Source organism: Centruroides sculpturatus, unplaced genomic scaffold (assembly GCF_000671375.1).
Source record: "Centruroides sculpturatus isolate CEXI.00-Female unplaced genomic scaffold, Cexi_2.0 scaffold535, whole genome shotgun sequence".
NCBI lineage: Eukaryota > Metazoa > Arthropoda > Arachnida > Scorpiones > Buthidae > Centruroides > Centruroides sculpturatus.
This window is the reverse complement of record NW_019384785.1, coordinates 234,192-261,923: the sequence shown is the minus strand read 5'-3', so window position 1 is coordinate 261,923 and position 27,732 is coordinate 234,192. Positions and strand designations below refer to the sequence as shown.

The 27,732-nt window shown below is 27.9% G+C and overlaps 1 protein-coding gene across 1 annotated transcript in view; it reads left to right on the top strand.

Annotated features, from left to right (window-relative positions):
* Positions 1 to 20,347, top strand: part of LOC111629246 (uncharacterized phosphotransferase YvkC-like) — a 52,577-nt gene extending 32,230 nt beyond the window's left edge. The window contains exons 26-40 of the mRNA XM_023373127.1: positions 1,181 to 1,315; positions 1,398 to 1,482; positions 1,563 to 1,651; positions 1,730 to 1,792; positions 17,577 to 17,669; positions 17,735 to 17,794; positions 17,873 to 17,976; positions 18,199 to 18,262; positions 18,486 to 18,649; positions 19,294 to 19,372; positions 19,455 to 19,506; positions 19,586 to 19,662; positions 19,729 to 19,831; positions 19,907 to 19,981; positions 20,059 to 20,347. Coding sequence (XP_023228895.1) covers positions 1,181 to 1,315; positions 1,398 to 1,482; positions 1,563 to 1,651; positions 1,730 to 1,792; positions 17,577 to 17,669; positions 17,735 to 17,794; positions 17,873 to 17,976; positions 18,199 to 18,262; positions 18,486 to 18,649; positions 19,294 to 19,372; positions 19,455 to 19,506; positions 19,586 to 19,662; positions 19,729 to 19,831; positions 19,907 to 19,981; positions 20,059 to 20,108 — 1,293 coding nt within the window. The 3' untranslated portion in view covers positions 20,109 to 20,347. The remainder of the gene's footprint in view (positions 1 to 1,180; positions 1,316 to 1,397; positions 1,483 to 1,562; positions 1,652 to 1,729; positions 1,793 to 17,576; positions 17,670 to 17,734; positions 17,795 to 17,872; positions 17,977 to 18,198; positions 18,263 to 18,485; positions 18,650 to 19,293; positions 19,373 to 19,454; positions 19,507 to 19,585; positions 19,663 to 19,728; positions 19,832 to 19,906; positions 19,982 to 20,058) is intronic.
* The last annotated feature ends 7,385 nt before the right edge of the window (positions 20,348 to 27,732 follow it).

Sequence of the window (27,732 nt, the reverse complement as noted above, 5' to 3'; positions counted from 1 at the left end):
CGATTACACCTGCCTTGAAATATATTAAGCGACCTTCTCTCAAGATTGTTTATCTGTCAATCAGATGTCTTTCCGACATATTCATGTCCCTCCTACATGTGCTGCTGCTGCCGGCAACTTCTCACAGTGAAATGTGATCGCTCATGATGACTGCCAATTCGGCGAAACGATTACTCTGTTTTTCAAAGCCCAATGATGCGATTTTTCTCAAACTCAATCAATTGCTCGAATGCTTCGAATGCAACATACAAGCATGCTTAGTATTCAACACTTCCAACAGGCACATTGAAAATACCAAACGCAGTGAGCTTTTTTGAGCTATACCGGGATAGCTAATTTAAGGCACTCTGCTGGAAATACCTGGCGTACAGTTGCAGTTCAACTGTGACATAGCTGTATGCTGCTGACTTTTGCAGTAATCAGATATTTCTATCTGGGTGCACAATTTTTTATCATGTCAAAGATTGTATTAGTCAACATATACTGGTAGAATATTTATACGCGTATACGACTGTAACAAAAATACATAAAAATATTAAATTTTCATATAAATATCAATCATTTGATTCTTTAATAGAAAATATTATTAACTCTGCATATAATTTTCTTATAAACTGTACATTATTTCATGTTAATATATATAATGTTGAAATATACTATTAAACAATCAACAAAACATAGATACCAGATACAATTTTTTAGGCAATTCTTAAAATGAAAATTATAATAAATTTATTGATTTAAGTTTAGACATTACATTTCGTTTGTTAATACGAATTTGTACGAAAGAATTTTTAAAATGTAGATTACCGACTACCGTAGCCTATTGGTAATTTTTCATCGCTTATTGTTATTAATAACTGTAATTAAAAACTTTTTTATTCAAAACATAAAAGATCAACATAATTTTTAATCTAATCTTTTAACATTACAAACATTTTATAAAGCTCATCTCTAGTTTTATGCAAGTCTTATATTATTCCAACTTGTAACTAATCGTGCAATTAAAAAGTATTATTTTGATCTCTCTTTTGCATAATTATTCGGATAAAAATGTTAATTTGTTTTGATTATTGGGAAAGTTTCAAGAATTGCTTCTGCTTAATGAGAAAGATCGTAGATTCATTCAGTTCCTACAAATGACAATATTTTCGATTTTAAGCCTATCTCTTATTAATAGGATAATTTATCAACTGAAAGTAAATTGAAAATTGCCAAAGAAGAAATGAAAAATAAATATCTACCAATTGATATTTTTACTTCATCCCATCAACTTTACTCAGTCATAACTCAGACGCAACCATTGTATTCTGAAGTAAGAATCGTTCGTTAAAATAAACAAAATATAACATAGATTTTTCCTCTAAATTATTTTAAATCTTAAAATATTTTATTAGACGAGTAATTTACATATGATTTGTTCATCTGTTTCATCTGTATTGAATTCTTTCATTTTGATGGCTTTGACAAAAATTCAAGGAGGTAAATGAAGAGAATTTTTTTAATATAATAGTGTTAAGATTTCTGATAAGTTCATTAATTACATATTATATGTATTTTAGAAATTAATGAAAAACTATTAGCCGATTTTTCTAAACTTATATCTAATTGTGAAAACGTAGAAAGTATGGATGTCCCAAACGCTCTAAAAGTAAGTTTTAATGAAAATGGAATTTATTTGTCACTTGTATTATTTGATAACAACTGATGAATCGAATTTTATCTTTAGAATCTAGCCAATAAAATAAAAGAGAATGGAGCGAGAGAAATTTTTTTGAAAATGAGTCCAAAGGTATTTTATAAAATAATTTTTTCTGTTAAGATTAAAATTTTTGCATAGAATTTTAGCATATTTAAAATATGATCTATAAAATTTAGTATTAGCAAATTTTATGATAAACGGGGGGACATTTTTAATTGTAAAAATTATAAATTACACAGTACCATAATTAAAGATCCATTGCATGTACTGTACAGACCATTAATGGGCAAGATATTAATAGTCATGTATTAATAGGATTAATAGTCATGGTTTCATTTACAGAAGCCTCAAAAACGTTTGTTACAAATTATTCATTCCATTGTATTCTTGCGTGTTAATTTAACGACTTTTATTTTTGTCATTTTTATCATTTAAAAAAAACGCAATGCAGTTTTTTAATGTTTTTTCGTTTATTTTAATCAATTGAGTCCTCAAAAGGTAAATGGTCCGCAACTCTCTCGATCTCTGAAAGGCCTTGAAATTAGTAATAACTAATATTAATATATTTAATTTAAAATTTCAATAACGAAAGCAGTTAATGGGAATAATTTTATTGCATCGTTCTTTAATGTACAGTACAATAAACATTATACATTACGAGTGTTTATTATAAATTATCAAATTCAAAATAAAAAATAAATTAATATTATAAAATCTAGTTTTAATTTAATCTTACCGGAATTGAAAGAATTCGTTTTAAATAAACGTGATCTAAATAGAATATTTCAAATTGAATTTCTATTGACGTGCCTTTAAATAAAATTCTACTTTGCTATTAAATAATGAATTAATCGAAAGAAAAATAGCATCATGTATTAATAAAATAATCAAAATACAAAAGTTTCTTTGTTTACTAAAAAATTCAACGATAAATCTCATCTAATTCAACTAATGGTTTTAAAAAATTTAATCTACGAACAAGTTATAAATTACGTCCACTAACTTTTTATATTTTTACTGTTAAATTTTCTATAGTGAACTCGTCAGCAGGCTTGTGTTTACATTTATAATCCCATTAAAAAGACGTTGTGATGATAATTATAATTATTATGTAATAAAATTCATCTGAATTAATTATGATTTTCATTAATATTGAAAATAATATAATACCATGTAAATTACTAGCGAGAAGCTTTAAATACTAATGTAAGTCCAAAATAGTATTTACCAATTTAAATGAAATTGTCAGAACCATTCATTTGGTCTATGTCTCAGGAACTATTAATCAGAATAGCGTGAAACTTAATACACAAACGGAACATTGCATTCTTTATGAACTAAACAACAGCGAACAATAAAAGGTACTAAGCATTTTCGTAAACCTTTACGCGCAGAGCATGATAAATATTGTGTGTAGTTGCGTCTTGCACGCATACACGCTTCCTTGTGTGATTTTGGTGGAGTTTGACAGAATGCAACTCGTCTTTCTAGAGCTTTGTATTTGTGAGATTTACAGTAGGTCCGGAGATCTTGTTGGTCATTTCATGCGACGAATAACTTCAATGTCAAAACACTCATTGACGAGTGCAATCATATATTCGCAGACATTATCTCCATTAAAATGAAATCTACACCTATAGTATCTCGGAAAACTCTTATATGGAGTTTTTAAACCTTGGCATCTTCTTACAGTAATGGCCAAACAAAAACATTGCCACGCTACTGCTGTATTTATGAAGGCGGCATGTTTTGTATGAATAATATAGGCCTATATATATATATATAAATGTAATAATTATTTTTATATTTTTATCATATTTCTTATTTATCTGTTTATTTTCTCATGTATAAATTTATTTAATTTGGCAATATATAAATACATAATTACAAGTTAAAAATCAATAAAGGGCTAATCACTATCATTAGGAATTAATTTCTAATTGTGATAAAAACAGAAATGTTTACTGGATTAATTTTATTTTACGAAGAAATAATATTATCTTACTATATTTATTTAAATAGGTAAATCGGATCGAATTCTAAAATTATATCTATGTGAAATTAACAGATAGGAAAATCATTATTAACGACTTAATGTCTCTAGAGTATTCCGGTGTTATTGTATCCAAATATTCACGATATTATGATTATAATAATTAATTTATTGAAAGTATAAACGCCACTAAATTTAATTTAAATATTAGTCATTTAACAAATAAAAAGTCCTTTTCTTATTTTTAGAATCAGCAATTTTAAAAGATATTTTTAATATAATTTTTTCCGTTTTATCATTTAAACCTTTAATCATATGAGTGTATTAAAAATAAATATGAAAATTAATCAGTCTGAGAAAGTGTGGTGAACTTTAAGTCATTAATTTTCGTGTTGACAATTGCCAAATCAGCAAAATTGCATATTAGAATTATGTTATTAGTTTTAGTCTTAAATGAATTTTTAAAACTATTTTTTTAAAAAACAAACAATTTAAACAAATTTATTATTTAAACGAAAATTTACAAATATAATTAGGTTTTATACGACGGTTGTATTTTTACCCAGTTAATGCTATAAATATACTATCGGAAACTCATAAAGTATCGGTTCATTGTTTGCATTATCGATGACTGCTCTTATTTCAGTTCTATAACAAATACAGTACAGTTACATGAATGTTCTTGAAATAGAAATATGTTTACTACATTGATTAATTCTAATTTTTTTTTATTCTAAGATAACAAGAGTATTAGGAAAATAGCCAATCTTAATTGATCTGATCGATATCGATACTTAATTTTGTTTCATTCTTGGATCGATAATCTTCATTATTTCAAATGTAAGTTTTCGAGCAGTTTTCTCTATAAAAAAGTCATTTTTATTAGAAAATGTTTCGTTTGGTCTGAAAATAAATACTAGGAAAACCTCAGTGGACTTAGAATCGATTCACTTTTGTTCCTTAATAACACAATTCTTTCTTATACTTTTACATTTTGATTGTTTTTTTTTCCTTTAGAGTTTTTACAGAATTTCTATGGCTGTAGGTAATTTAATTTCTTGAATTAATCAATTAATTGAAAAAAATACAGAAAAGTATCATTATTATTATTTTTTATTTTATTCTATTTATTTGTTGCTTAGCAATTTCTGAAAAATCATTCGATTTTCTTTTATAAAATGTTTTCTTTCAAGTAACTTCTATAAAATGTTTTTGGGAACTTGCAAATAAATATTTTAGTATTGCAAATGAATAATAAATAAAATAATGCTAATTTAAAGCGAAAATATGTGAATAAATTTAAATTGAAAAGATTGACATACAAAAATTTGTTAATTTTTACAATGTCAAACAGTTATAGAAATGGAATCCCGAAAAATGCAAAGTTAAAAGGTGTAAGACTTATAATCCGACTGTCTTATAACTACAGAAGACAAAAATTGTTAAATTTCATTTTGAAAAATTGCTGATATTGTTTTAAAAAGTGACTATCGTAAAGAATGTTATTTCAGAATCATGATAAATAGTATATTCTACAAAGAAATAATAAGCATGATCTTAAATAGTCTTTAATAGACTAGTCATTATGTTACAAAAAGCCAAAGAGATAGAAAGAGTGGAAGAGAAAGTAACGACAAAATAGCATATAATGTTGCTTATTGTATACATTTATGTTTCTGATTATAATAATTTTTGGTAACCTCTCTGAATTTTTGTCTCTTTAAAAGTTTCTATGCTTTCCGATCACTGAGAATATCCACATCCTCAGTTGATACTGTCCAATCATCTTTAATCGCCTATTTAAGTGAATGCTTCTCTTGATACCTTAAAAACTCTGTTCCATCAAAAATATTCTGAGTTTTTTGTAAGATGATATGCGAAAAAATGGTAAAAAATTTTTATTTAAGGGGATCGACGTTCAGGACCCAATAATGAAACTACACATTATTAAAATTATCTCTTGTAGAATTGAGTTGCTCCTGAAAGAGCATCGTGATCATACAGAGTACAATAAATAAAACAAGATGGAAGTTTGTTAATATTATTAATAGAACAAAATAATTCTATTAATTGGCAAGATTAATTATATAAAACATTTTTGTGACTTATCAACAAAGCTCAAACATCTCCAGCTTATTTTCTATGAAAAACACAAAGCCGATTTATCTAATGCTTTTTCTAAATCCAGATATAAACAATTTGCAATGGCATATTAATAATTTTGCTGTACAGTACATTTCAATTTCATACTCGAAATAATATATTTTATGAGTAAAAGCGATAATTAAAACATCTGATATCTCACTCACACTAGAAGACAAAACACAGGATGATTTTCTATAGGAAATATTGTGCAATAAAATAAGTAATGAGAAACGACATCTTTTGATGAAGATCATTAATAAAGATGGATTCTAGACAACAGCTGCTTTTAAATTATAATATAGTTCTATGCACTAATAACATTGATATACTTAGAAAAAGATCTTCAGTCCCAATTTACCATTATTAATTCAAAAAATAAATCCAGCAACAAGTTGCGTAACTTTCCTGGGAAAAATTAGAAGTATTGTGGTGATGAGAAAAATTCTCACATAAATTGAATTATAGATTTGAAATGTAATATTTTACGACAAATTCACGAAGAATCAAATATTATTTACGAAAATTAATGTATACATATATATTATATTTTTCAAGAAACTTAATATATGAAAATAATGTAACAATGAACATTTTTATATTAGAAACATTATCAAAAAACAAATTAGTGTTTCTTAAAAGATTTTTCTGAAACGAACTGAATATTTCAGAAAGTTAAAAATGAATGAATTAAAATGTTTCAAAAAAGCATAAAATATATTAATATTACTTGATATAAAAGATAGAAGGTGAAGATAGAGAAAACGGAACAGATGAATGACACGAATATTTTTGAGATTATAAGAAAAGGAAGGAAAGTATACATGTAATACACAGAAAATTAGGGATGGTAATATAGTTTAATTTTAATTACATTACATAATTTCGTTGGCCATGATATGAGATAATGCTATTTTATTATACACTGACAAAAAAAAATTGCGCATCAAGAAGGAGACATCAAAATCGAATGAAACCATATGTGCTATGATTATGAGGACGGAAATAAATTATTTAAATATCAATATGTTAATTACGAATATAGTTTAGTGTTACAATTAGTATCTTGTAATATTCCCTCTTTCAGAGATGCAGAGATGCGGTGTCGTAAGGAATAATAGATATGCGTTATTCTATCTTGAGAAAGATTTTTCCTGCGATTTTGTTACTAACTCTCCACATTCTGCACACTCGTTGATAAATGATATTTCCATCGCAGCAAGTCCCACATATGTTCTATAAGTGATAAATCTGGACACCGGCCGCACCAAAAAAGTGTCAACATTATAGAGGCACTACTAAGGAATTCGAGTTGTGTGGGCTAGCGTTATCTTGTTGAAAAATGACTCATTATAGACGTGTCATTCGAGGCAACACATCTATCTGGTCGTAGGATCACCTAAACATATTGATCAATCAATGCCTCCTGATCATTATTAATAACGACTGTCATAGGAAATGCTTCCACGCCAAGACATCACCAGCTTTGGCAGTGTAACGCTCAACGATAAAGTTGGGATTTTGGTGTACCCCACTTCTCCTCCGTATGGTCATCTGTATCCATACAACCTATTATACTGTATCAATGCATATACATATTGGCGGCGCATTAAATCTAGTGATGAAACGTTATTCATTACTAAAGATCATTATCTTTAGTAAAGTTATTCGTTACTGAAGATAATGATCCGCCATTCTGAGAACACACTGTTTTAATGTAAAGATAGAAGCAACCTTTGTTAGTGTGTTAATGGTAGTGGACATAAAGAGCACCGCGAATGCAGTCCAGTCTCTGTAAATTGCTTCAGAATCGTGATATTCGGTTTTCAAAGCATATTATCTGTCTTTAAATGCTGGAGAGAAAGACCATTGAATTCGATTACACCTGCCTTGAAATATATTAAGCGACCTTCTCTCAAGATTGTTTATCTGTCAATCAGATGACTTTCCGACATATTCATGTCCCTCCTACATGTGCTGCTGCTGCCGGCAACTTCTCACAGTGAAATGTGATCGCTCATGATGACTGCCAATTCGGCGAAACGATTACTCTGTTTTTCAAAGCCCAATGATGCGATTTTTCTCAAACTCAATCAATTGCTCGAATGCTTCGAATGCAACATACAAGAATGCCTAGTATTCAACACTTCCAACAGGCACATTGAAAATACCAAACGCAGTGAGCTTTTTTGAGCTATACCGGGATAGCTAATTTAAGGCACTCTGCTGGAAATACCTGGCGTACAGTTGCAGTTCAACTGTGACATAGCTGTATGCTGCTGACTTTTGCAGTAATCAGATATTTCTATCNATCCTATTAAATATTAAATAAATTTATACCATATAAAATATAATTCGATATTATTAAATCTGCAAAATATATAAATTCTACTTTTGTTATGTCTAGATTATTTTCGTTACTTGCAATTATTTCTTTAGGATACCGTTTGCGATTCTTTCATTCTAAAAGTGATAATAATTGTTAAATAATCTTTAAAAATTGTTAATTCTACTTGATAAAATGTTATACATTTAATACTTAAAATATTTATATATCTTTATATATTAGTACGTTTTATGAGAGGTTGAAAATCAAGTTTCATTGCTTCAATTCCAATAAATCATTAACGTGTCATTCGAAATTCAGTATCGGTATTCCATAAGAATATTTGAATGTTACTTTTTAAATATTTACGCGTCAACTTTAATAATGTGATTTGCACAAATGATTCTACGTATAAATAGAGGGGAGCCTGATCAAGTAATCAAGGAATTTTTCGTGGGTGGTATGCCTGGTCCCGTCTCTCATCACTCGGCCACTCTATTGCGAACCTGGCCAAATCCACGTTGAGCCTGAAAGAAGGCTCTCTTGATGCCCACAAGGTGAAAAGAATCATAACTGAAAAGAAAAATAGATCCATCTATTGATAATTCTCTATTTAAACAACAGGATAAAAAAAAATTATATAATTGCATTTGAAAACAAATATTGTGATATAACTGTATTGATAAAACTGAAACATGAATTCAAATTTCCTTAATTCTATTATCTTTCGTATGAAATGAAATTGTCAATAATGAAGTACAGAATAAATCAATTTTAATCATTGTGGTATATAATTTGTTATTGATCAATAATATACAAAATTTCCGAATCTCGTTTAAACTACAATTCTAAAAATTATTATTTAAATCTTAATAATTTTGACTTTAATAACATTTTAATTGGAAAAGTTTATATATTTTTCCTGTTAAAATATAATATTTGAAGGTTTTCATCAACTTTTACAAAATGAATGTCAGCAATAGTTTGAATCTGTAGAATATATTCCTGTCATTGAAAATTTTTCTCATTAACTACGAAATTTTTCTTTACTTTAAATTTTCTTTAGAGTTAAGGTTAGGATTATCAAATGCATATATATAATAGAATAAGTTGTAGTCGAATAATAATTAATTTTTTAAAAATCTTATTTAAGTTTATTAATGAATATTTTCCATGCTATATAAATTAATTGAGGACATTCCAGTTTACGTCGTTAAATCAGTGAAACTCGACATTGTCATCAAATCGTTCTAATTTTAATCATTGCACTCGCGCCGCATTCATGTTTATTCAATAATGCAGTTATTCGGTATATGATGATGAATCGGTTTCTAGTTGATTATATATATTATAGTTACGGTACAAGAAATAGGCCTGCGATTCACTTTAAAATTAATATTTAAAATTATTAAGTTTATAAATCAAATAGCTTTTTATATGATTGAAATTATTATTACACATAGATTCATTAGAAAAACGTTTCAAAATTAATTAATTTTATGATTAAAATACAGGTTTAGTACACTGTTCTATCTATTATTAGTACAGTATTATTACCTATATTAGTAAAGCAGTTGTATACAGTAGAATCCCGACTATCCGAAGAGAATCCGTAAGTGAATACATTACTTTTCTAACATTGTAATTAATAAAAGAAATTTCAAAACGGTAACATGTATTACAAAATAATTTATTTCTGTTGCCTTTTCTTATTCAACTTCAATTTGAGAAAAACCGATTTATATTAAAATGTAACTACAATAATTCACCCTTTTATTCTTAAAAATATTGTACTTATTAGCTATATAAGTAAAATGATGTAAAATGTTATTCATATATATGTTTAACCTTAGTGAATACGGTATAAAAAGAGAAAAGATATATTAAATATATTAAAGAAAGTGGGGCAAGAGCGTGCGGTTTTACTGTAATGATGTATTATACAAAAATAATAATTTTATTCAAAAATGTTATTGTCAAAACAGGCTCTTTAATCATTCTAGATTTAAAAACATTACCGAAACAAAATTATATGGAACAAAATTAACATAAAAGCGATTTTTCAAAAGCAACGAACATTTGCAATCTTGTCTCATCTATGGGACAAGTTGCGCAAAAAAGAGTGTGGATAGAATGCTCAGTCAACAAAGATCTTACTGGAACTGTTTTGTTCCTTTAAAAGAAATGCATCGTTCACGCCATCATAAAAACAATTTTAACATTAATCCAGTTTTCAGTAGATGGATCCACATAATATTCATTACATGCAAGGCAGAAAAAATATTGGTTGAAGGTAGATTGTTTAGTAAGAGTAGTTTTACTTCGTAACTTAGTTTCGCAGTTTTTTCTATAGCACAAATTACATTTTTCATGTATAAAATTTATTAAAAATTAAGACTGGTAGCGGCATAAAAATGTTGCATTTATTGCTTTTGCCAAATTTTACTTTCAAATTTTATATTTAAATTTTGCTTTAAAATTCTTAAATAGTACTGAAACGTTAGCGACTGATATTAAACAGACTTCACTTTAACAAAAACTTCGTTATTTATTTTCAGTTTAAATAACACATAAGTAATGTTTTTATGAACCAATGAGAAAAAGTTATGGAGGACAAAAAGAACATACGCGTTATATTGCTCCTGCATTCTTGCCGCACAACACCACTTCATAAACCTAAGTTAATTTACTTTAATCCTAATGCTCGAATACTCTCATGTTGTTTGCTTGCTTTAGCTATGTTAATAATCATTTAATCCACACATTGACGTGTCTTCTATTTCAATATTGTTCCTAATATGCCATCGTAAGATAATAGTGCGAATGGCATGAAAAATTTTTATCTTGTCTTCTTTCGAATTCAGACTGTAGCCGAAGTTGAAATCATACATTTTAATCTCTAAATACTTTACGCGGTTGCACGTTTTACTTCACTTTACAACTACCTTAACATATAAATATTTCATATATGTAATTTTTAATTCACAAAGACCGTGACCGATCGTTTTATCCGAGGAAGTGTCGGTCCACATTACCTCGAATAGTCGGGTTTTAATGTATTCAGTATATACATGTAGACACGTAGATAAGATATATATAAGAAAAATGATTGTTCACTAAGAACACTCAAGTAATAATTTAAGGTGTAAATATTGTTTTAGTTATTAAAATTAAAATAATTGTTAATAAAACCAATTGTTTTCATTAATTAACATTCATTAGTCAATATTCAGATTGTAAATATTTGTTTCAATGTAAAACATCCAAATATCACGGTGTTTATATTATATTAATGTAATCGTATCTATGTAATTTAAGTGCTTTTCAATTAATTCGATCAGCCTATTATTAACAAAAAAAAAAAAAATGTAAAAAGTTTGAATTTTTAAATAATATTTTAAGTTAAATAGCATTATATTATTAATCCATAAATGTAATATTATTAAAAACAAACTTCATTTTTTTGTAAAACCGTTAAAGTTTTTTTTTGTAAAACTTAGAAAGGTAAAAACATGTATGCATGGAATTTTAATAAACAATTTAAGATTATACAATAACGAGTTTTAGATGTCTTTTCTCACACCTTAGGAAAATGACAATCTTATGGAGGAGTCGATCTTTCATTAGAGGCTGCTCATCCACCTGACTATGCAAAACGTTTGATAAAATTGCCAGGACAATTTTATTAAATGTATTATATTTTTTATTTGTGCCGTCACCGGAAGGAAGTGCTGTAACGTTTTGCATAGTGAGGTAGATGAGCAGCCTCTAATGAAAGGTCGACTCCGCCATAAGATTGTCATTTTCCTGAGGTGTGAGAAAGGACATCGAAAGACTCGTTATTGTAGCCAATAGTCTTACATTGTTTGTTAATTTTACAATTATTGTCTTGGCAATTTTAAGAATTGAAGGAAATTAAAACAACAAGGAATGAAATTGATAATGTAGAACTACTGAGAAAATTTCTCGAAAGTTTTTCGATGGTTCCACGAACATTCAAAAACTTTGAGTGATCGTGGAATGATTGTGGATGTCCTGAGATCCATGATTATTCCTATAGACAGTAAGCATTCCAGAGTTTTAGTAGTCAATGATGAAAATATTCAAGAATCAATATCAGTGACGGATTACGACCTTTCGGGACATCTGGGCAAAGAATATCGGGGTCCCTCTATATAATTTTACGATATAGTAAACTAATAACGTCTAGTTGTATTTATAGAGTTATTTATAAATTACAATATACAATCGCAACGGTAAAATTGCTTTATTTTTCAAATTTTTGGGGTTTTAGGCATGTGCTTCACATGCCTAGTGGGCAGTGAAGCATGCTTCCTCAAATCAATAGTTTGATTTAAGGAAGATGAATAATAAGAATTAGAAAACAGCGTTTCGACAGTAATTTACTGTAAATATTATATTACTAAGTTATAGGTCTAAATGAAAATATATTAAACACGCACAAATTTATCCTTCAAAATTTTTCAAAGGAACAGAGAACTTTGATTCGAAATTTGTCAAAAGTTGTTTAAACTAATTGTCGATAATCCAAGATAGCTGAGTTAAATTAATAGCAATTATCAATCAATAAAAAAATATTCAGAAAGTAAACGCCGATAATCAATGGATTGTCGAGTGAACTAAAATAAAAACAACATCTAAACAATAATCCAAGGATCTATTAGTGATTTTATCAATATTAAAAGAATTGTATACTGTGAATTTATTGTTACTGCTCAACTGTTAATCAGTATATTTATTTTGCTATCTGATTTGCACTAGAAATATATAGAGGAATTGCCAAAAAAAAAAAAAAAAAACGCATTGCATCGTCCTCAATGATAATGTATATCCACACAAAATTGTCAGAAATGCAATAAATTTGCAATCAATAATACAGTTTCCCATCTACTTTATTCTCTGGATCCGGTTTGTAATGACTTTTTCCTTTGCTATATCTAAATAAATAAAAAAGAACTAAAAGAAAATTTGATGTACTGAGACAATTTAATATGAATGTTTCTAACATTTAAAAAAAATTAAAAATATATCCTAAGAGTTATTTTTAAAATTATGATTAAGTCGTATAAAAATGAAAATTTGTATTTCACATTATACCTCTTGAGGAATTCTTGGAAATTAACTATATTAAATTTAAATATATTTTTTGAACTTCCGCAAATTTCAATATTGTAAATATGTAATATTCTGATAAATTTCTGTGAAAAATTCATTAATTCTCTAAAGGTATCTGTTGTTCTCTTAAAAGCGAACAACAGATGCCCTTTAGACATTTCATCAGGTCTTATTTTGATATCAAAGGCTTATCACTGCAATTTGGGAGTTCATTGATTGGCATTTTAGTCGAAGCGATGTGATTAATTAAGTTAATACTTTAAACGGGTAATATAATGAATGCATTTAATAAGTAAATAATTATGTTGATTTCGATTTTATTGCTAATTTTGTTGTTTGTTGTTGAATTTAGAAGTTATCTATAATATCTGTTGAGATAGAAATTCATACATGTCGGAGCATAATTACAGGCAGGAGGCAAGAACGGCGTTCTATAGGATCGAAGATTCTGTTATGTAATTTAAATAATGCAATTTATTGGTTTTATCTTTATCTAATTCGCAACAAAGCGTATTGCGAAAACTAGAAGCCTGAATAATTCATTTAACAATATCCCAATATCAAGCATTTTCTCATTGACATATAAATAGTTGCATTGATGCGAATATTTAAATTAAGGTTATAACTGTACAAAAATTTTAATGCTATTATTTTATACTCGCTTATAAATTCTCGACAACTAAACTGTTTAAAATATCTCTAACAAGAATATTATTTTCATGAAAGCGCTCAATTCCCCCTGGTTTAGTTATAATCGTATTTTATACGAGAAACTTTAATAATTCAATTTACATCCTATTTTACTTTTTAATAAAAACAATTAAATTGGAAAATTCTATCGATTACTCTTTTAATTCAATCTTTGTTTTTTCTAAATGATCCGCCATTTTTAACTGGGTTAAAAGTTTTAATTTCATCTGATCTACGAGTATTTAATAAAAAAAAGCGGCAATGTTTTCCTTAGAATGAATATTTAATAAATAACAAAGCGTTGATTTTTTCACTGACTCTAATTCTTTACTTAAGAATTAAAAAATTTCTTTTTTATCTTTATATAAACACGCCATAATCATTTCATTTTGATTTTAAACTAGAAATTGATTTTAAATCAGATCTTTCCCATGGATAAAATCAAAATTTCTAAACTTTAATAGAATTTTTAAATAATATTCTAACTTTAATCAATTTTACATTCAAGTGGATAACGCATATTGAAGTTTTAATAAGTAAATTTTTCTTGCTTTTTAATAAAAGTTCTTCGCATGTATGAAAATACTTAGAGATAATGGAAAGAAATGATTCCGATGCAAAAGGAAGTTTTTCTCTAGAGAAATGACTTTCTATGCAGTCATTTCTCAGAGGTTATGACTTTTACTTTAGTCGTTTGTGATGATATTGACATGAAACAAATCTTGGTAACATTCCCTGTAGAAAGATGAGTGTTCGCTTTCTATTCAACTCAAGTTTTTTTTAAATGTTTACTGACAACATTCATCAAAATAAGAGCCCAAACTTAAATTTCATCAAAAGAATTCACGAAAGAAATTCCAATTTTATAGCTTAGCAGATAATCAATAGGCAAATTGTTGTACCTTGAATATAAAATAGATTGTGCTGTTCTGCGAAATGATCATATTAAATTCTTTTCACTTTTTCTTTATGGCCATCCGTGAATGAGCGGAATAAAGAGCTCATTTCCACTTTCTTCGAGTAAGATTAATAAATGAAAATTAGAGAATAGTTGAGCAAATACTTTATTAATCTTATTTGACTTTGCTTGTTAATAATAGATAAGAATACAAACGACAAACTGATTTTTCGTTTTATAAATAAACACGGTGGTGGGTTAAGACTTCCAGAGTCCCTAGGGCACAGAAGATTGGGAATCTCTGAACGTAATTTTACGACATCATAAACTAATAACGTCTAATGGTATCCATAGAATCATTTATAAATTATAATATACAGTTTACAACGATAAAATTGCTTTATTTTTCCAATTTTGGGGCCCCTAGGCATATGCCCCGCGTGCCTAGTCGGAAATCTGGCACTGAATAAACATATATATGTGTATATACTCACTTTATAAATCAAAGTTAATGTTTTATAAGCTCGAGTATCCTCGCTGTTAATTGATTTTTCGTTGCTTTTAATAGATTTTAATGAAGAGAAATTTTTTCATTATAAGATATTTCCTAACAGGATATAGTCTTAACAAAAATTAAGAAAAATGACGGGAAATGAAATTAATGAAGATTGTTCAGCATCCTCGCGTTGTTAATTATTAAAATAGACCCTTAAGAACAAAATAAAAACACTAGAAAGATAACTGGAAAATAGAGTAGAAAATTATAATTAAATGCATAGCTTAAGTATTTAAAAGTAAATGTTAAGTTATAATGTCTGTTTGCTTTAAAATTCATTATTTTCTGTTATTAATTACGATTGATTAGTTGACGCAATTAAACTGAATTAATTGAAAAATGATACGTATATTTAAAATATTAATTTTGAAAGAGTCATTTTCATTATTCGATTTGAACCGTGACTATTTATTATTCTAATAGGAAATAAATCTCCAGCAATTTTAATTTACCTTCAATTAATGGCGTAACTATTATTGAGCGACGCTTTAGGGCCCATGACATAAGGAGGACCCAAACCAGCCCTGGGCACTGTTTGTATGGAACAGTACACGAGAACTTTTTTAATTGTATAAGAAAAATATTAATATTTTTTTGTCTTTGTTCTGACTAAAAACGTGTTTGTATTTTTTGTGACAGCAAAAGAGTTTTTTAATGTTCCTATTTGTAATACTTTCAAACAACTTGAAAATTTTATTTAAATTTCTATACCATCATGAATATGGAAGGACTAAGCTGTAAGCATTGGATGGCCTTTTACCATATTTTTATTTTTGTATTGATAGAATATATTTAATTTTTTATTCAATTAACTTTTTTCTTTAAAACTTACAAGAAATTACTTAAATTAATTAATATTTTCCTTCCTGTTTATAAACATATGTATATAAACAAGATGTATACGATGTTCAAGTACAGTACATGTATATATTCTTGGAGATCGTATTTTTTAAATTCACCTGAAAAATTGATTATTTGTATTCTTAAAGAATTATTTACGTTTCTTTGGATTATCATTATTTCAGTATTTCTTTGAATATTAATACAGGTTTAACCACAAAACACAGATGAAAAATTAAATATGACGTTATTTCCTTGATTGCAGAATAATTATACATTCAATGTCTTTGTTTTTATTTTAGTTGAGGGATTTTTAAGCGAAGTAAAATGATCTTATAATTTAGCTGTTGTCTGTTTATCGATTTAAAGAAGAACAAAACAAACATTTCCAGTTAACTTATGCAAACATTAGACCGTGTAGAAGGTTTCTCCAGTATTGGATTTTCGAGTGGTAAGAAAACATCAATTTTACTAAATCGAAAGTGTGCATAAAAATTCCGAAATTCAGTTGCTAAAGAAATATGGAAAACTATTTTTGATGTAGTTCGATAATTCATTTATAGATATTTGAAGTAAAAATTTAATAGGATAAAATAAATATTTCTAAAGTTTAAACGAGGCAGAATTTAGAATTTTACAATTTCGAAGAAATAATAATATTTAATTATATATCAATTATTTTAAAAAAATTCGAAACAATATGGAAAAATTTAGTTTGAATATTATTATTTATTTATTTTTTCGTTGCTGTATTTTTAAGTTCGATATAACACCACTTTTGTATAGCGAAAAGTAAAGCCGATTTTCTATTCACGTAAAAGATTCTTTAAGAAACTTATCCAGCATGTAATAGCTTTCAATATCTTTTCTTTTGCTTCATTATACTAAACAAATGCTTCTAGTCTCTTGAGAAGGTTAAAGCCATATTTAAGAGAGCAAAAACTGTTTTGCTCTTCTTACTTTATTCTCATCTCATTGTTAGTTTTATTTTTTATTTTTGATTTACGGTTGTTTTAACGATATTGAAGGAAATCTTATAATAAACAGCGAAAATGATGAAGAATATAAAGGAAAATAAAAAGGCATTTTGTAAAAAATAAATGATCAAATTCCAAATATAACTGTTTACTTCATTTTCAAATTGGGAATTATTTTAATATTGTTATAAAAATTCTTTGTAAAACCATCCGATAGGTATTTTTCTTTAATTAGTATCTTGGAATTTCTTTTTCCGTTTTTGACGAAATGTAAGAAAAATATGCAAGCATTTGAAATTTTTATTTGTGTTCTTAGGAAGCCGTCAAATGGATGGAAGAAGAGAAGGGCTGCGTAGGAATTAAATATAAGGAATTCTTACAACAACACGGTCATCGAGGATTAATGGAAGTAAGGGAAATTTTATAAATTTCGAATAGATTAAAATAATCTCTTATGGCTGATTTTCTACTTAGTTTGATTTATTGTCTCTGCCTTGGGACTTGGATCCTGCACAACTCGTTAAATCATTACAGGTCTGTTTGAATGATTATTTTTAAAGTTTAAGGAGAATCATTTAGGCTGAAATGTAATTGTTAAAATTATTGTTGCAGTTGATACTTAAAGACTTAACAAAAGAGACGAAAGACAAGAAAAAAAGCGAATCGCCCAGTGCAGCTGTCGAACAACTGCGTCTCCCTATCAATCGAATACAAAGGTAAGAATTTACAATCCATTACTCCACTTTACAGGAGAATTTTGTGTCGTCCAGCATCTTACTATTTATGGATGCGTGAGAAACTGGCAAAGTTTGTTACTGCCGTGATTTTAAGTAATGGCTTTGCGCGATAATTATCCTACTTTCATTATAATTAAACTGTAAATTTGTAAGCTCGAAAGATGTAAACAGAGTGGAAAAAATTAATTTATTCTTGGCTAGGTATCTGTTGAAGAAGCTAGTTAGTTGGGCACGTAACGCTGTCAGCAGGAGAGAAAAAAGTAAGGTAAATGCGTTATATTTTATAAATTGTCAAAAGAAAGTTGTACGTGATTAGAATAAATAATAGAAATTTGACTTATACTCTCGACCGGTTATTTTTATTTTGTTGAATCGATAGAATGAAACCTTTAGCATTGGTAAAATCAATAATATTTGTTTGTTAATGAACTATATATATATAATTATCCTTTAGGACATTGTCTTATTATTGTTCTCGTTGCTTTTAGTCAATATTGATTAAGTCAGTCGACATATACAGGAGAGCCTACAGAAAATTGGGTGAACTGATGGAGAACGAAGGAAGAATTCCCGATTCTAACCTTATTTTCTTCTTCACACATGAAGAAATAGGAATTTTATTGAAGAATAGATCAGCTCATCTAATTTCAAAGTAAGTGAAATAAATTTTAATATTTTTTTCCGAATTCAAAGCGTATTGATTCATCTTGTTATGTTTTATTAAAATTCATATAAGATACAGAATTCTCCATTGACTTACCGAACAGTTGCTTACTCTGTCAAATTAGGAAATTTTTTTAAAAAATTGGGACTAAAAATAGCTTCATTTGACATTAAACAGTCCAATAGTTAAAAGCAAACTTTACACTTCAAAAACTTGCAGAGTAGTAATATTTAGGTTTTAAGAAAAAGTTGATTGATGACTAGAATAATGCAAATGCATGCTAGAATTTTTTTCTTTGAAAATTCTTCCATACATCTGCAATAAATTTTCTTAGACGTTTTCACTTATGTGAAGTATTTTATGTCCGTGAAATATTTCTCTGAAGATTTGCCACGTATCAAAGGATGTCATTTGTACAGAATTTATCTGTTCCAAAGGAAATGTAGACATTTTTACACTAGTTATGGCACTGTTATAACTAAACTCGAAAAAAATTATTTCCACCTAAATGATGAAAATAATAGAATTTGAAAAGGTTGAAATATTAAATTTATGTAACAATATATGGTTACATAAATTATTTTTACAGAACAAAAAAATTGTAATTTAAAATATTCTTCGTTAATTTTTAGAGCCTTGCGTAGACAAAAACTGCATAAAAGTATATACGATCTCAAATTCGATGAAATTGTTATTGGATTTCCAAAGCCGGTAAATTATTTTTTAATAATAAGTAAATAAAGAAATACAAATATAAAATAAATGTTTTACGTATTCGTGCATTTCTCTTTAGATTATGGAAAAGATGGAATACATATCTAAATCATCGGACTGGACTATAAATGGTAAAGGTTAATGAATGCTTCTCTAATTAATTTTATTTAATAGCTTAAGTTAATAAACTGTTTATTAAATTATTAACAGGTATACCAATATACCATGGGATTGTCGTAGCTCCGGCAAGAGTTGTTCAAAAATTTGAAGAAGCCGAAAACATTCAGGTGAATAGCAAAGTTATAATGTAGTTACAATGTATAAATAACCAGTTTTAAAAACTCATTATTCAGCCAGGTGAAATCTTAGTAACATATTCGACAGATGTTGGATGGACTCCTTATTTTCCCAAATTATCTGGAATAGTTACAGAATTGGGCGGGCTTCTATCACACGGTAAAAATCGATCCATTATTTCCAAATGATGCTGTTATAGAATACACATTATAATGATTCGTGCATTCTTTTCAGGAGCAGTAGTCGCTAGAGAATTTGGCACACCCTGTATAATTGCAGCTCGAAATGCTACAGCAATAGTTAAAACTGGTAAATGTGTAATATGATTATACTAAATCATACTCTTTGATGAAATTAACGTACTAATTATTTTTTTACAATTTCAGGAGACATAGTAGAACTGAATGGAAAAGCCGGTACTTTGAAAAAAGTTTAAAAATAATCATTGTAAAAATATATATATATTTTTAAAATTCGGTTTATCCTTGTTAATTATCCTAGCAGAGTATATTTAATAGAAAAAATAAATTACTTTTTCAAATAAAGTAAAGTAAGTTTTATCGAAAGGTTTCTTTTCCGTGGATTTCTATCGATAGATTTCAATGATCGTTATAACTGAAACCATGTGGAAAAAGATTCTCCCGAAGTTGGAGAAGATAAATATTTCACTAAAAATATAGAGAATAGTTCATTCAGAAAAGGTATTCAAGTTTATGACTTCTGAAATATTCCTCAATTTAAATTTTCGTCGCCTTTGGTTATAAACGCAGTGAGAGTCGAGATTACTTTTTCTAAACTTTAGTCGAATATGACCCTTCAATATAAAATATATATATATTTTTTCAATAAATTTCAGTCGATACGAATATTTTGGGGAAAAATTATTGAATAAATATATTTTTTTTAAAACTTCGATTCCGAAGCTCGTTTTTAAACGGTGATTTATTTCACCGGCGGAAAATTTTTTCTCGGAAATAACGGAAGCATAAAAATGGCATTCGTAATAAATAAAAAAGAACTCCCGCAAACCCACAGATTATCGAAAAACAAATATCTTACACGAAAATATACAAGGGAAATTCTGGTTAGCTCTGTAATATTTCCATGTAAACTGAATAAAATAAAATTTCAAATGTTTTAAAGCTTGTATTTAGTTTCCTGATTAAAATTTTAGATCTAATCATTAGTTTGCATCCATTATGCAGATTAAATCGAATAGCTGTCTGGTCGAATTTAACAAAAAAACTTCATTCTCTCCAAATCTCGAGAATATCAGACATAGTCGAACGTCACATCGAATTCTCACTTATACAAGCTAATCAATACTTGTTACCTTTTTTAAAATCTCTTCTCTGCATTCTATATTCTAAAATATTCACATTTTTTATTATCAATACATCTTCCGAACATTTTTCTTCTTATCCACAATGCGATATTAGGTGTTTATTAACAGAATCGGCATTTTTAATTATTAAACATTTTGACACTTAATAACTATTTCGGATGTTATGTAAATTGTAAAATTTGAAATATACTTTACAATATACGAAGCTATGAGCAATTTTTCCAGCTGGACAGCAAAGCCATAAAAAGAATTTTGTAGATATGATCTGTATCGGTCCGAAACTTGTGAAAAATGATCTGAAAAAGTCGATGATGTAACAGCCCGCTATGTTTCTTTCTTTGTTTTTTTTTTCTGTTCGGACTCCAAACTCTACTAAATCCTTCAAATGTCAAGAGAGTTGTGTTGCTCTCAATGATGAACTCTCTTTTATATTTCTTCTCGAAAAATAGCTTCGAGAATAATACGATGCTCGCTTTTGATTCATGATTCCAACTATTAAACGACATCTAAATAACATCTAATATATAAAAATGTGTCTATTCGTTTTTATATTATTTTAAATCGATGGTGACAGACTCGTAAATAATAAAGTTTTAATCCTCCATTTCTAACCAGATCTGTAGAAAATCCAATATAATCTCGACTAGAAACAAAACAGAGGATCTCATTTTATCGAGAAATGCAAATGACTCTTGCCTCTCAACTCACATCCATCTTCTGTGCTACTCGAAGCAGATCTGATTGGTAGACAACAGCGATACAGCAGTGAAGAAGATTGATCGAAGAAGTTAAGTGAGATGTTTTCGTCACCGAGACCTCTCGTTGGATATCGGGAGATTGTACGCTTCGTACATGTTAGCCAATGTTTTCTTGTCTTCCTTGTTTTCTGTTAGATTAATGACCAAACGTCCAATTAGCAAAATCAATTAGATGTATCATGTAACGACATACTGATAGGTAGGTTATATATAGTTACAAATATATAATATTTAAATTATATAATAATATATGATTATAATCATTAGTTGGTATTTATCTTTTTAAAGATTATATATTTATATATATACAAATATACACACATCATTGTTAATTGATAGCGTAGTAAATATCCTTGGCATTAAAATATGTTAGAGAAGCAATTCATCAATATCTCTTTTTTTTCCAAAAAAGAAGAAAAAAAAACAAATTTTCACTTCCAAAAACTTTAATCTTTTTATCGTTAAACTATTTCTCCAAGTCTATTTTTTTATCTTCTGATGTGGTCCTCTGTTGACAAATCCTTTCATGATAAAGTAAAGAAATGTGTAAAAACTGACATACAGCTAAAAAATATTTATTTTGTTACTTAATTTAGCTCCTTTTTTTGTTTATCTGTCAACTTGTTTTAGTAAATAAATAAAAGAGAAATTTTAATTTAATTTTTAATACATTTTCTTTGTTTTCATTATAAAACATAGCCTTAATTTGATATTTATTGCTTCACTTCTCCTACGTATACATCTGGATGTCTGCAGTTACATTAGTTTGAACATTTAAAGGCAAATCATATTTAACACAGAGAATCTCCATTAATTCTAAATTGTAAATGATAAATATTCAAGATCTAGTGCTAATGCAGAGATTGTTGGTGGTTTAATTCAACTGCTAGAGATTTCCGTTTCGATCTTTCTAGAGAATAAGAGAACTTTTTGGAAATTTTCCAATCTTGTAGGCTAAGGAAAATCTGTCGAACAAGCCTTTCTTCCAGATTTCCAAAGATTATTTATAGAACATTACTTATTGAGCGTAGGCTACTCCATGAAATTCTTTTTCAGAATTAAAATTCTTTCTGTCGTTTTATCATTATTCAAAATACAAGTTTTTATCTGAAATATTTACTGTAATTATAAATAGATCCATTCTGTAAATAATGGATTTGGAACAGGAAGAACATCTGTCGTCCTCTTGCAAATGAAAGAATTCTCTTCATAACGAATAATCGCATTCATTTTTAAATTTTTAAGCAATTTAAAACTGTGACTTAAGCCGTTATAATTACGTAAATGTCTCTCTCGCAAATTAATAACAGTAATTTTGATAATATTCTTTATTTAAATGTGTTTAAAAGAGATTTAGGATAAGAAAGTTCTAACTTGTAGCATTATAAAAAATTCATTTAAGAAGAGATTTTATTAAAATAATAATTATTTTTTATTTTTTTTTTTGCTATAAAATAAAAGAAAATTTTAGTTTTTGAACACGATAAAGAGCAGAAAAATATAAAGAGAATAAACGCTTTTTTATATCTTGTAAAATTTCTGTTGAAGTCTGAAAAATGTTGAAATTTATTTTAGTTGAAATTACACGACTATTCGGAACAGAAAAACTATAAATCTCTATCTAAAACAACACGAGAGATATAATAAAATGTGAATTCCATAAATCTTTTTCAAAATCCATACTTTGGTAGAAGATTAGTTCTTTTCCAAGAATATAGTTCATATAATACATCCTTTATAATATATATTTCTTTGCATTCTCTTAACTCTGTATATAATCTATATTTAAAGAATCTAATGTTTGTTAGAAGATAAAATATTTCATAATTTTGTGCAACGAGTACAATTGTTAGAAAACAGAAATCCCATTAAGCTATTTTTAGTATCTCCATTGTGTCTGAAAACAAAATATATCTTAGAATGGCTGCAGTGTCATCAGTTATGCAACCAACACAATCAATCAAATTTGTTTGGACAGTTAATGTCATTCTAATTATGAAACATCCGACATTACAAAATTAAGAAAGTCGAAGGTGCAAGTATAATTTCTTAATCTGTTCTCAGCTTACGTATAAATTATAATAGTCGTGCAAACAAACGAATGTGTTTAATCACATTTAAATATCGTAATTAACATTCTGATAAGTTCGATATATGATTAGTACTCTTCGATATACGCCATAGCGCATGTTTAATTAGTGATTCGCCTGTAATTAAAGTAAATTTTGACTGATTAATCTTCCTCTTATTGGGTTATGTTAATTAATAAACACGACACATTCAGTAGTTAGAGATAGTTAATAATATACAATTGGCGTATGGAATTGTATATCATTTACTGTCACTTTGCTCTTCTAAGTAAAGAATATCGGTTATTCTCCTGTACGTGTATTTCCTTTTCTACTCTCCGAACTAGAAAATTCAAAATGATAAAGACGGTCGCATCTGCCATGCTTATCCTACTCGAATTCTCTATAAAGTAAAAGTATATATTCTAATGGAATTTATCTATTAATCGATACGATTTCGTGCAAAAACGCCATAAGTATGTAAAATGGAAGAGGCCGATTGATCTGTTGCACGTTAAACCTACGTTAAGTTTGTTATTTTAGTAACGCACGCACGCATCGTACTGAGGTGCGAAATTTAATGCGTTTCAACACGCATGGTCGACATAAGTCTGCTCTTTCCAAATGCGCCTGTTTTATATTAAAAATTAAAATTACAACTACAGACGAATATTATCTCAAAACGCCTTACAAAATGAAAACGGGTTAAAACTGGCGTAAAAATACGTAATTGGAGGCAGTCGGTTGTTAATGTGTACCTAGAGAAACCGAGGAATTTCCCATCAAATGTTCTTAAGTGAAGATTTATAGACGTCATTTCCGCTTTCGAGCTCATTACTTTCGGTAAATGTCTTACGGTTTGTAGAAAAGGTCAAAGGTCGTTCGAACGAAACAGCGCGATAAGATAAAAGATAACTTCTTTGAGAATTTTAAATTTTATTGATATCCCCGTTTAGCAATTGGTTTCTGATAAGCGAAAGTTGTTTCTCTTTCTACGTCTCATTATCGAAAACGTAATACAACTGGTAATAGGGATAATGTAGCAACATATAAAGTTCGGTGTGGGCGTTAAGACATACAAATAAGGAGTGAGAGCGAAAGGATGATAAACTATTCACCTATAACTGATGATGTCATAACTAAGACGCTTTTACAACTGCTGAGATGTACTGTACAAACAGATGACTAATGAGTGTTGCGGCAGATAAGAGAAACAATTAAATTTTAATAATTCCATAAAGCGAAGTAATAACCTCGTTAATCTTTATTCTCAATTCTCTTAGTTTCCTACTTTCTCTGCTGAAATAATTTTCACTTATTAGTTTCGTTCATTAACAACTTCTAATTATTGACGCTTATTTCAGACTAATACTTGTTTATGAATAATCGAAAAGTTATATTATTTTAACTATTCAAAATTAGCAACTAAAAGAGAAAAGATCTTTTACGTGCCATAAATCGGTGAAAATAGAATAAAATTAAATAACTCGAAACACATCTTATTATAAAAATTTTAAATTATTTATGAATCTCTAAAGATTTAATGTAATTTCATTATTAAAATGATAAAATTTTAAAAGATGCAATTATATCTAATGTTATCTAAAATATAAAATATTAACAGAATGCTTAATTATCACGGCTAAATGGTAATTCTTTTAAGTTGACAATTATGCGGCTTGCGGTCAAGTTTAAAGTGCTTATCAATTGATGGTGAAATTACTGTTTGTAGTAGAATTGCTCTGGAGCTTCATTTCTCTCAAATGGAATGCTCCCTTTTTTTGCTAATGCAATCAATTGAAATGCTTTCAAAACATTCCTTAATCACCCTTTTAAATTTATCTACGACGAAAATTATAAACATATAGGAATCTTCTTAAAATGTATTTCGTTTAGAAATAAGGAAATTCAATAATTTATAAAAGTAATGCTGCTATGTATAAGCTGTCGCCGAGAGAAATCTGTATTTAATCTCTGATTAAATTCCTTCTCCTTCAAATCGATATTATAATAGATTAGCCTAACCACAAAAATCGATTTAATTTAATTTTATTTAAAGCTATTACGAAGTAAATCGATATTTTAAAATATTTCTCAAAATATTTTTATTATGTTTTAATAATAAAACAACCCGAAATTGGTTAGATTTCGATTTGTTTTATCTTCACGAATTTCCAAGAAATAAGAAAACATATGTCATACGGGAAAATATTTTTGATTATATCTGGACTTTAAATAATTTATTATTAAGACTATATATAGGTTTATAATTTATACATAAATGATGTATTACAGTATACAAGTATACAATATAAATACGACTGCCACAATATATAGTTATAAAAGCAGAAGAAAAATAAATGCAGTTTAATTTCATTTGCCAGCAACTAAGTTGAAATTTTATCAGGAAACTTCTTTTCCAAATGTTTATCTTAAAATTCGATAAGACTGCACAATTATTAGGTAAATCTAGGCAAAATAGTTATTTATATTTCTCATGTAATTCTAATTGAAGACCTTTGGGCAAGAGCACGTTAATTCATTTCTAAAATTACTCTAAAGTTCCAAATTTGCTCTGTATTTTAGAACAGATCACAGGTGATTTGTCCTAATGAAATTAGACGTTAATAAGCCAATGTACGAGAAGACATGGGTCATGAGTCTGGAAATTATACCTGTCTTATGTTTGTAGAAATTTAACAATGAACAAATTTCAACAAAGAACTGAATTAACATATTCTTGCCCCAAGGTCTTCAATTTTAATTAATTTTGTTGGTTCAAATGAAATCCAGTGTTGACATTATATTTTTAATATATTATGGATAATTATTGTCTTATATTGAGAGAATATTTATTTATAATCGAAAGATTTCTTGAAGTACGATTAATTAAGGTTGCAACAAATAAAACAATATCTGTTCAGTTCAACTTCTCAGTAAGTTCGGTAAAATTTGTGATAAATTAATTATTAACTTCAATGGGATTTCTCATATTTTGAATCTTGAAATTCTACATTCCAGAAGGAAGTTATATTAATTTTTCTAAAAATACTGATTTTTGTGCGTAATTTATTAAAAATGTATTCATTTTTCTCAATGTACAGTACATTATACATATAGAAAAAGTCGCAAACATGCAAGAAAAAGAAATAGATAAAAGAACATTTATTCTTATATCTTTCATTATTTCGTAATCCTTATGTATGATTTATGTATAAGACGAGCAATTGTTTTATTGTAGCATTGTCACAATGCAATTTTAACCATATTTTAAATTTATTTAATTTAAAATATATGCTCTTCACCTCAAATTAGTGCCTTCCCCTTGTATATCATACTTTTCCTGTTGGCAAGAGTCGTGCCGGTCATCTAACTCCTTTAAGGAGAAAATTTTTGAATTGAAACGACGTGACTTCCGATTTACATCGGAAATTCGCATATAGTTAATCGGGGTCCATTACTACTAATCTTTTCAAATCTGGTCTCGACTCTCATCTATGTAACACCGTTATCGAGATTAAGGAAGGACAGACAGACAGACAGACAGACAGTGGCTGTCCCCCCATTGTCCCCACAATAAATAATAAGAAACTCTGCGCCCAACATTTGTATTTCTCAGAATCAGAACTGTATACCTACTTTTGCACCCTCTTCCCGTATATTATATACCAGCAGACATAATGCTGTATTATATAATATTATACATAAAATAATTTAAAGTTGGAAAATGTGACTCAATAAAATGCGAATATCGAATATTTTTAATTCCTTGTTGCTGAATTACGTCTACTTGAAAACATTCCCGGTTTATAACAGACAAATAAAGACAAAAGAATTGATAAAATAACAATTTTATCAATTCTTTTGTCTTTATTTGTCTTTTTTATA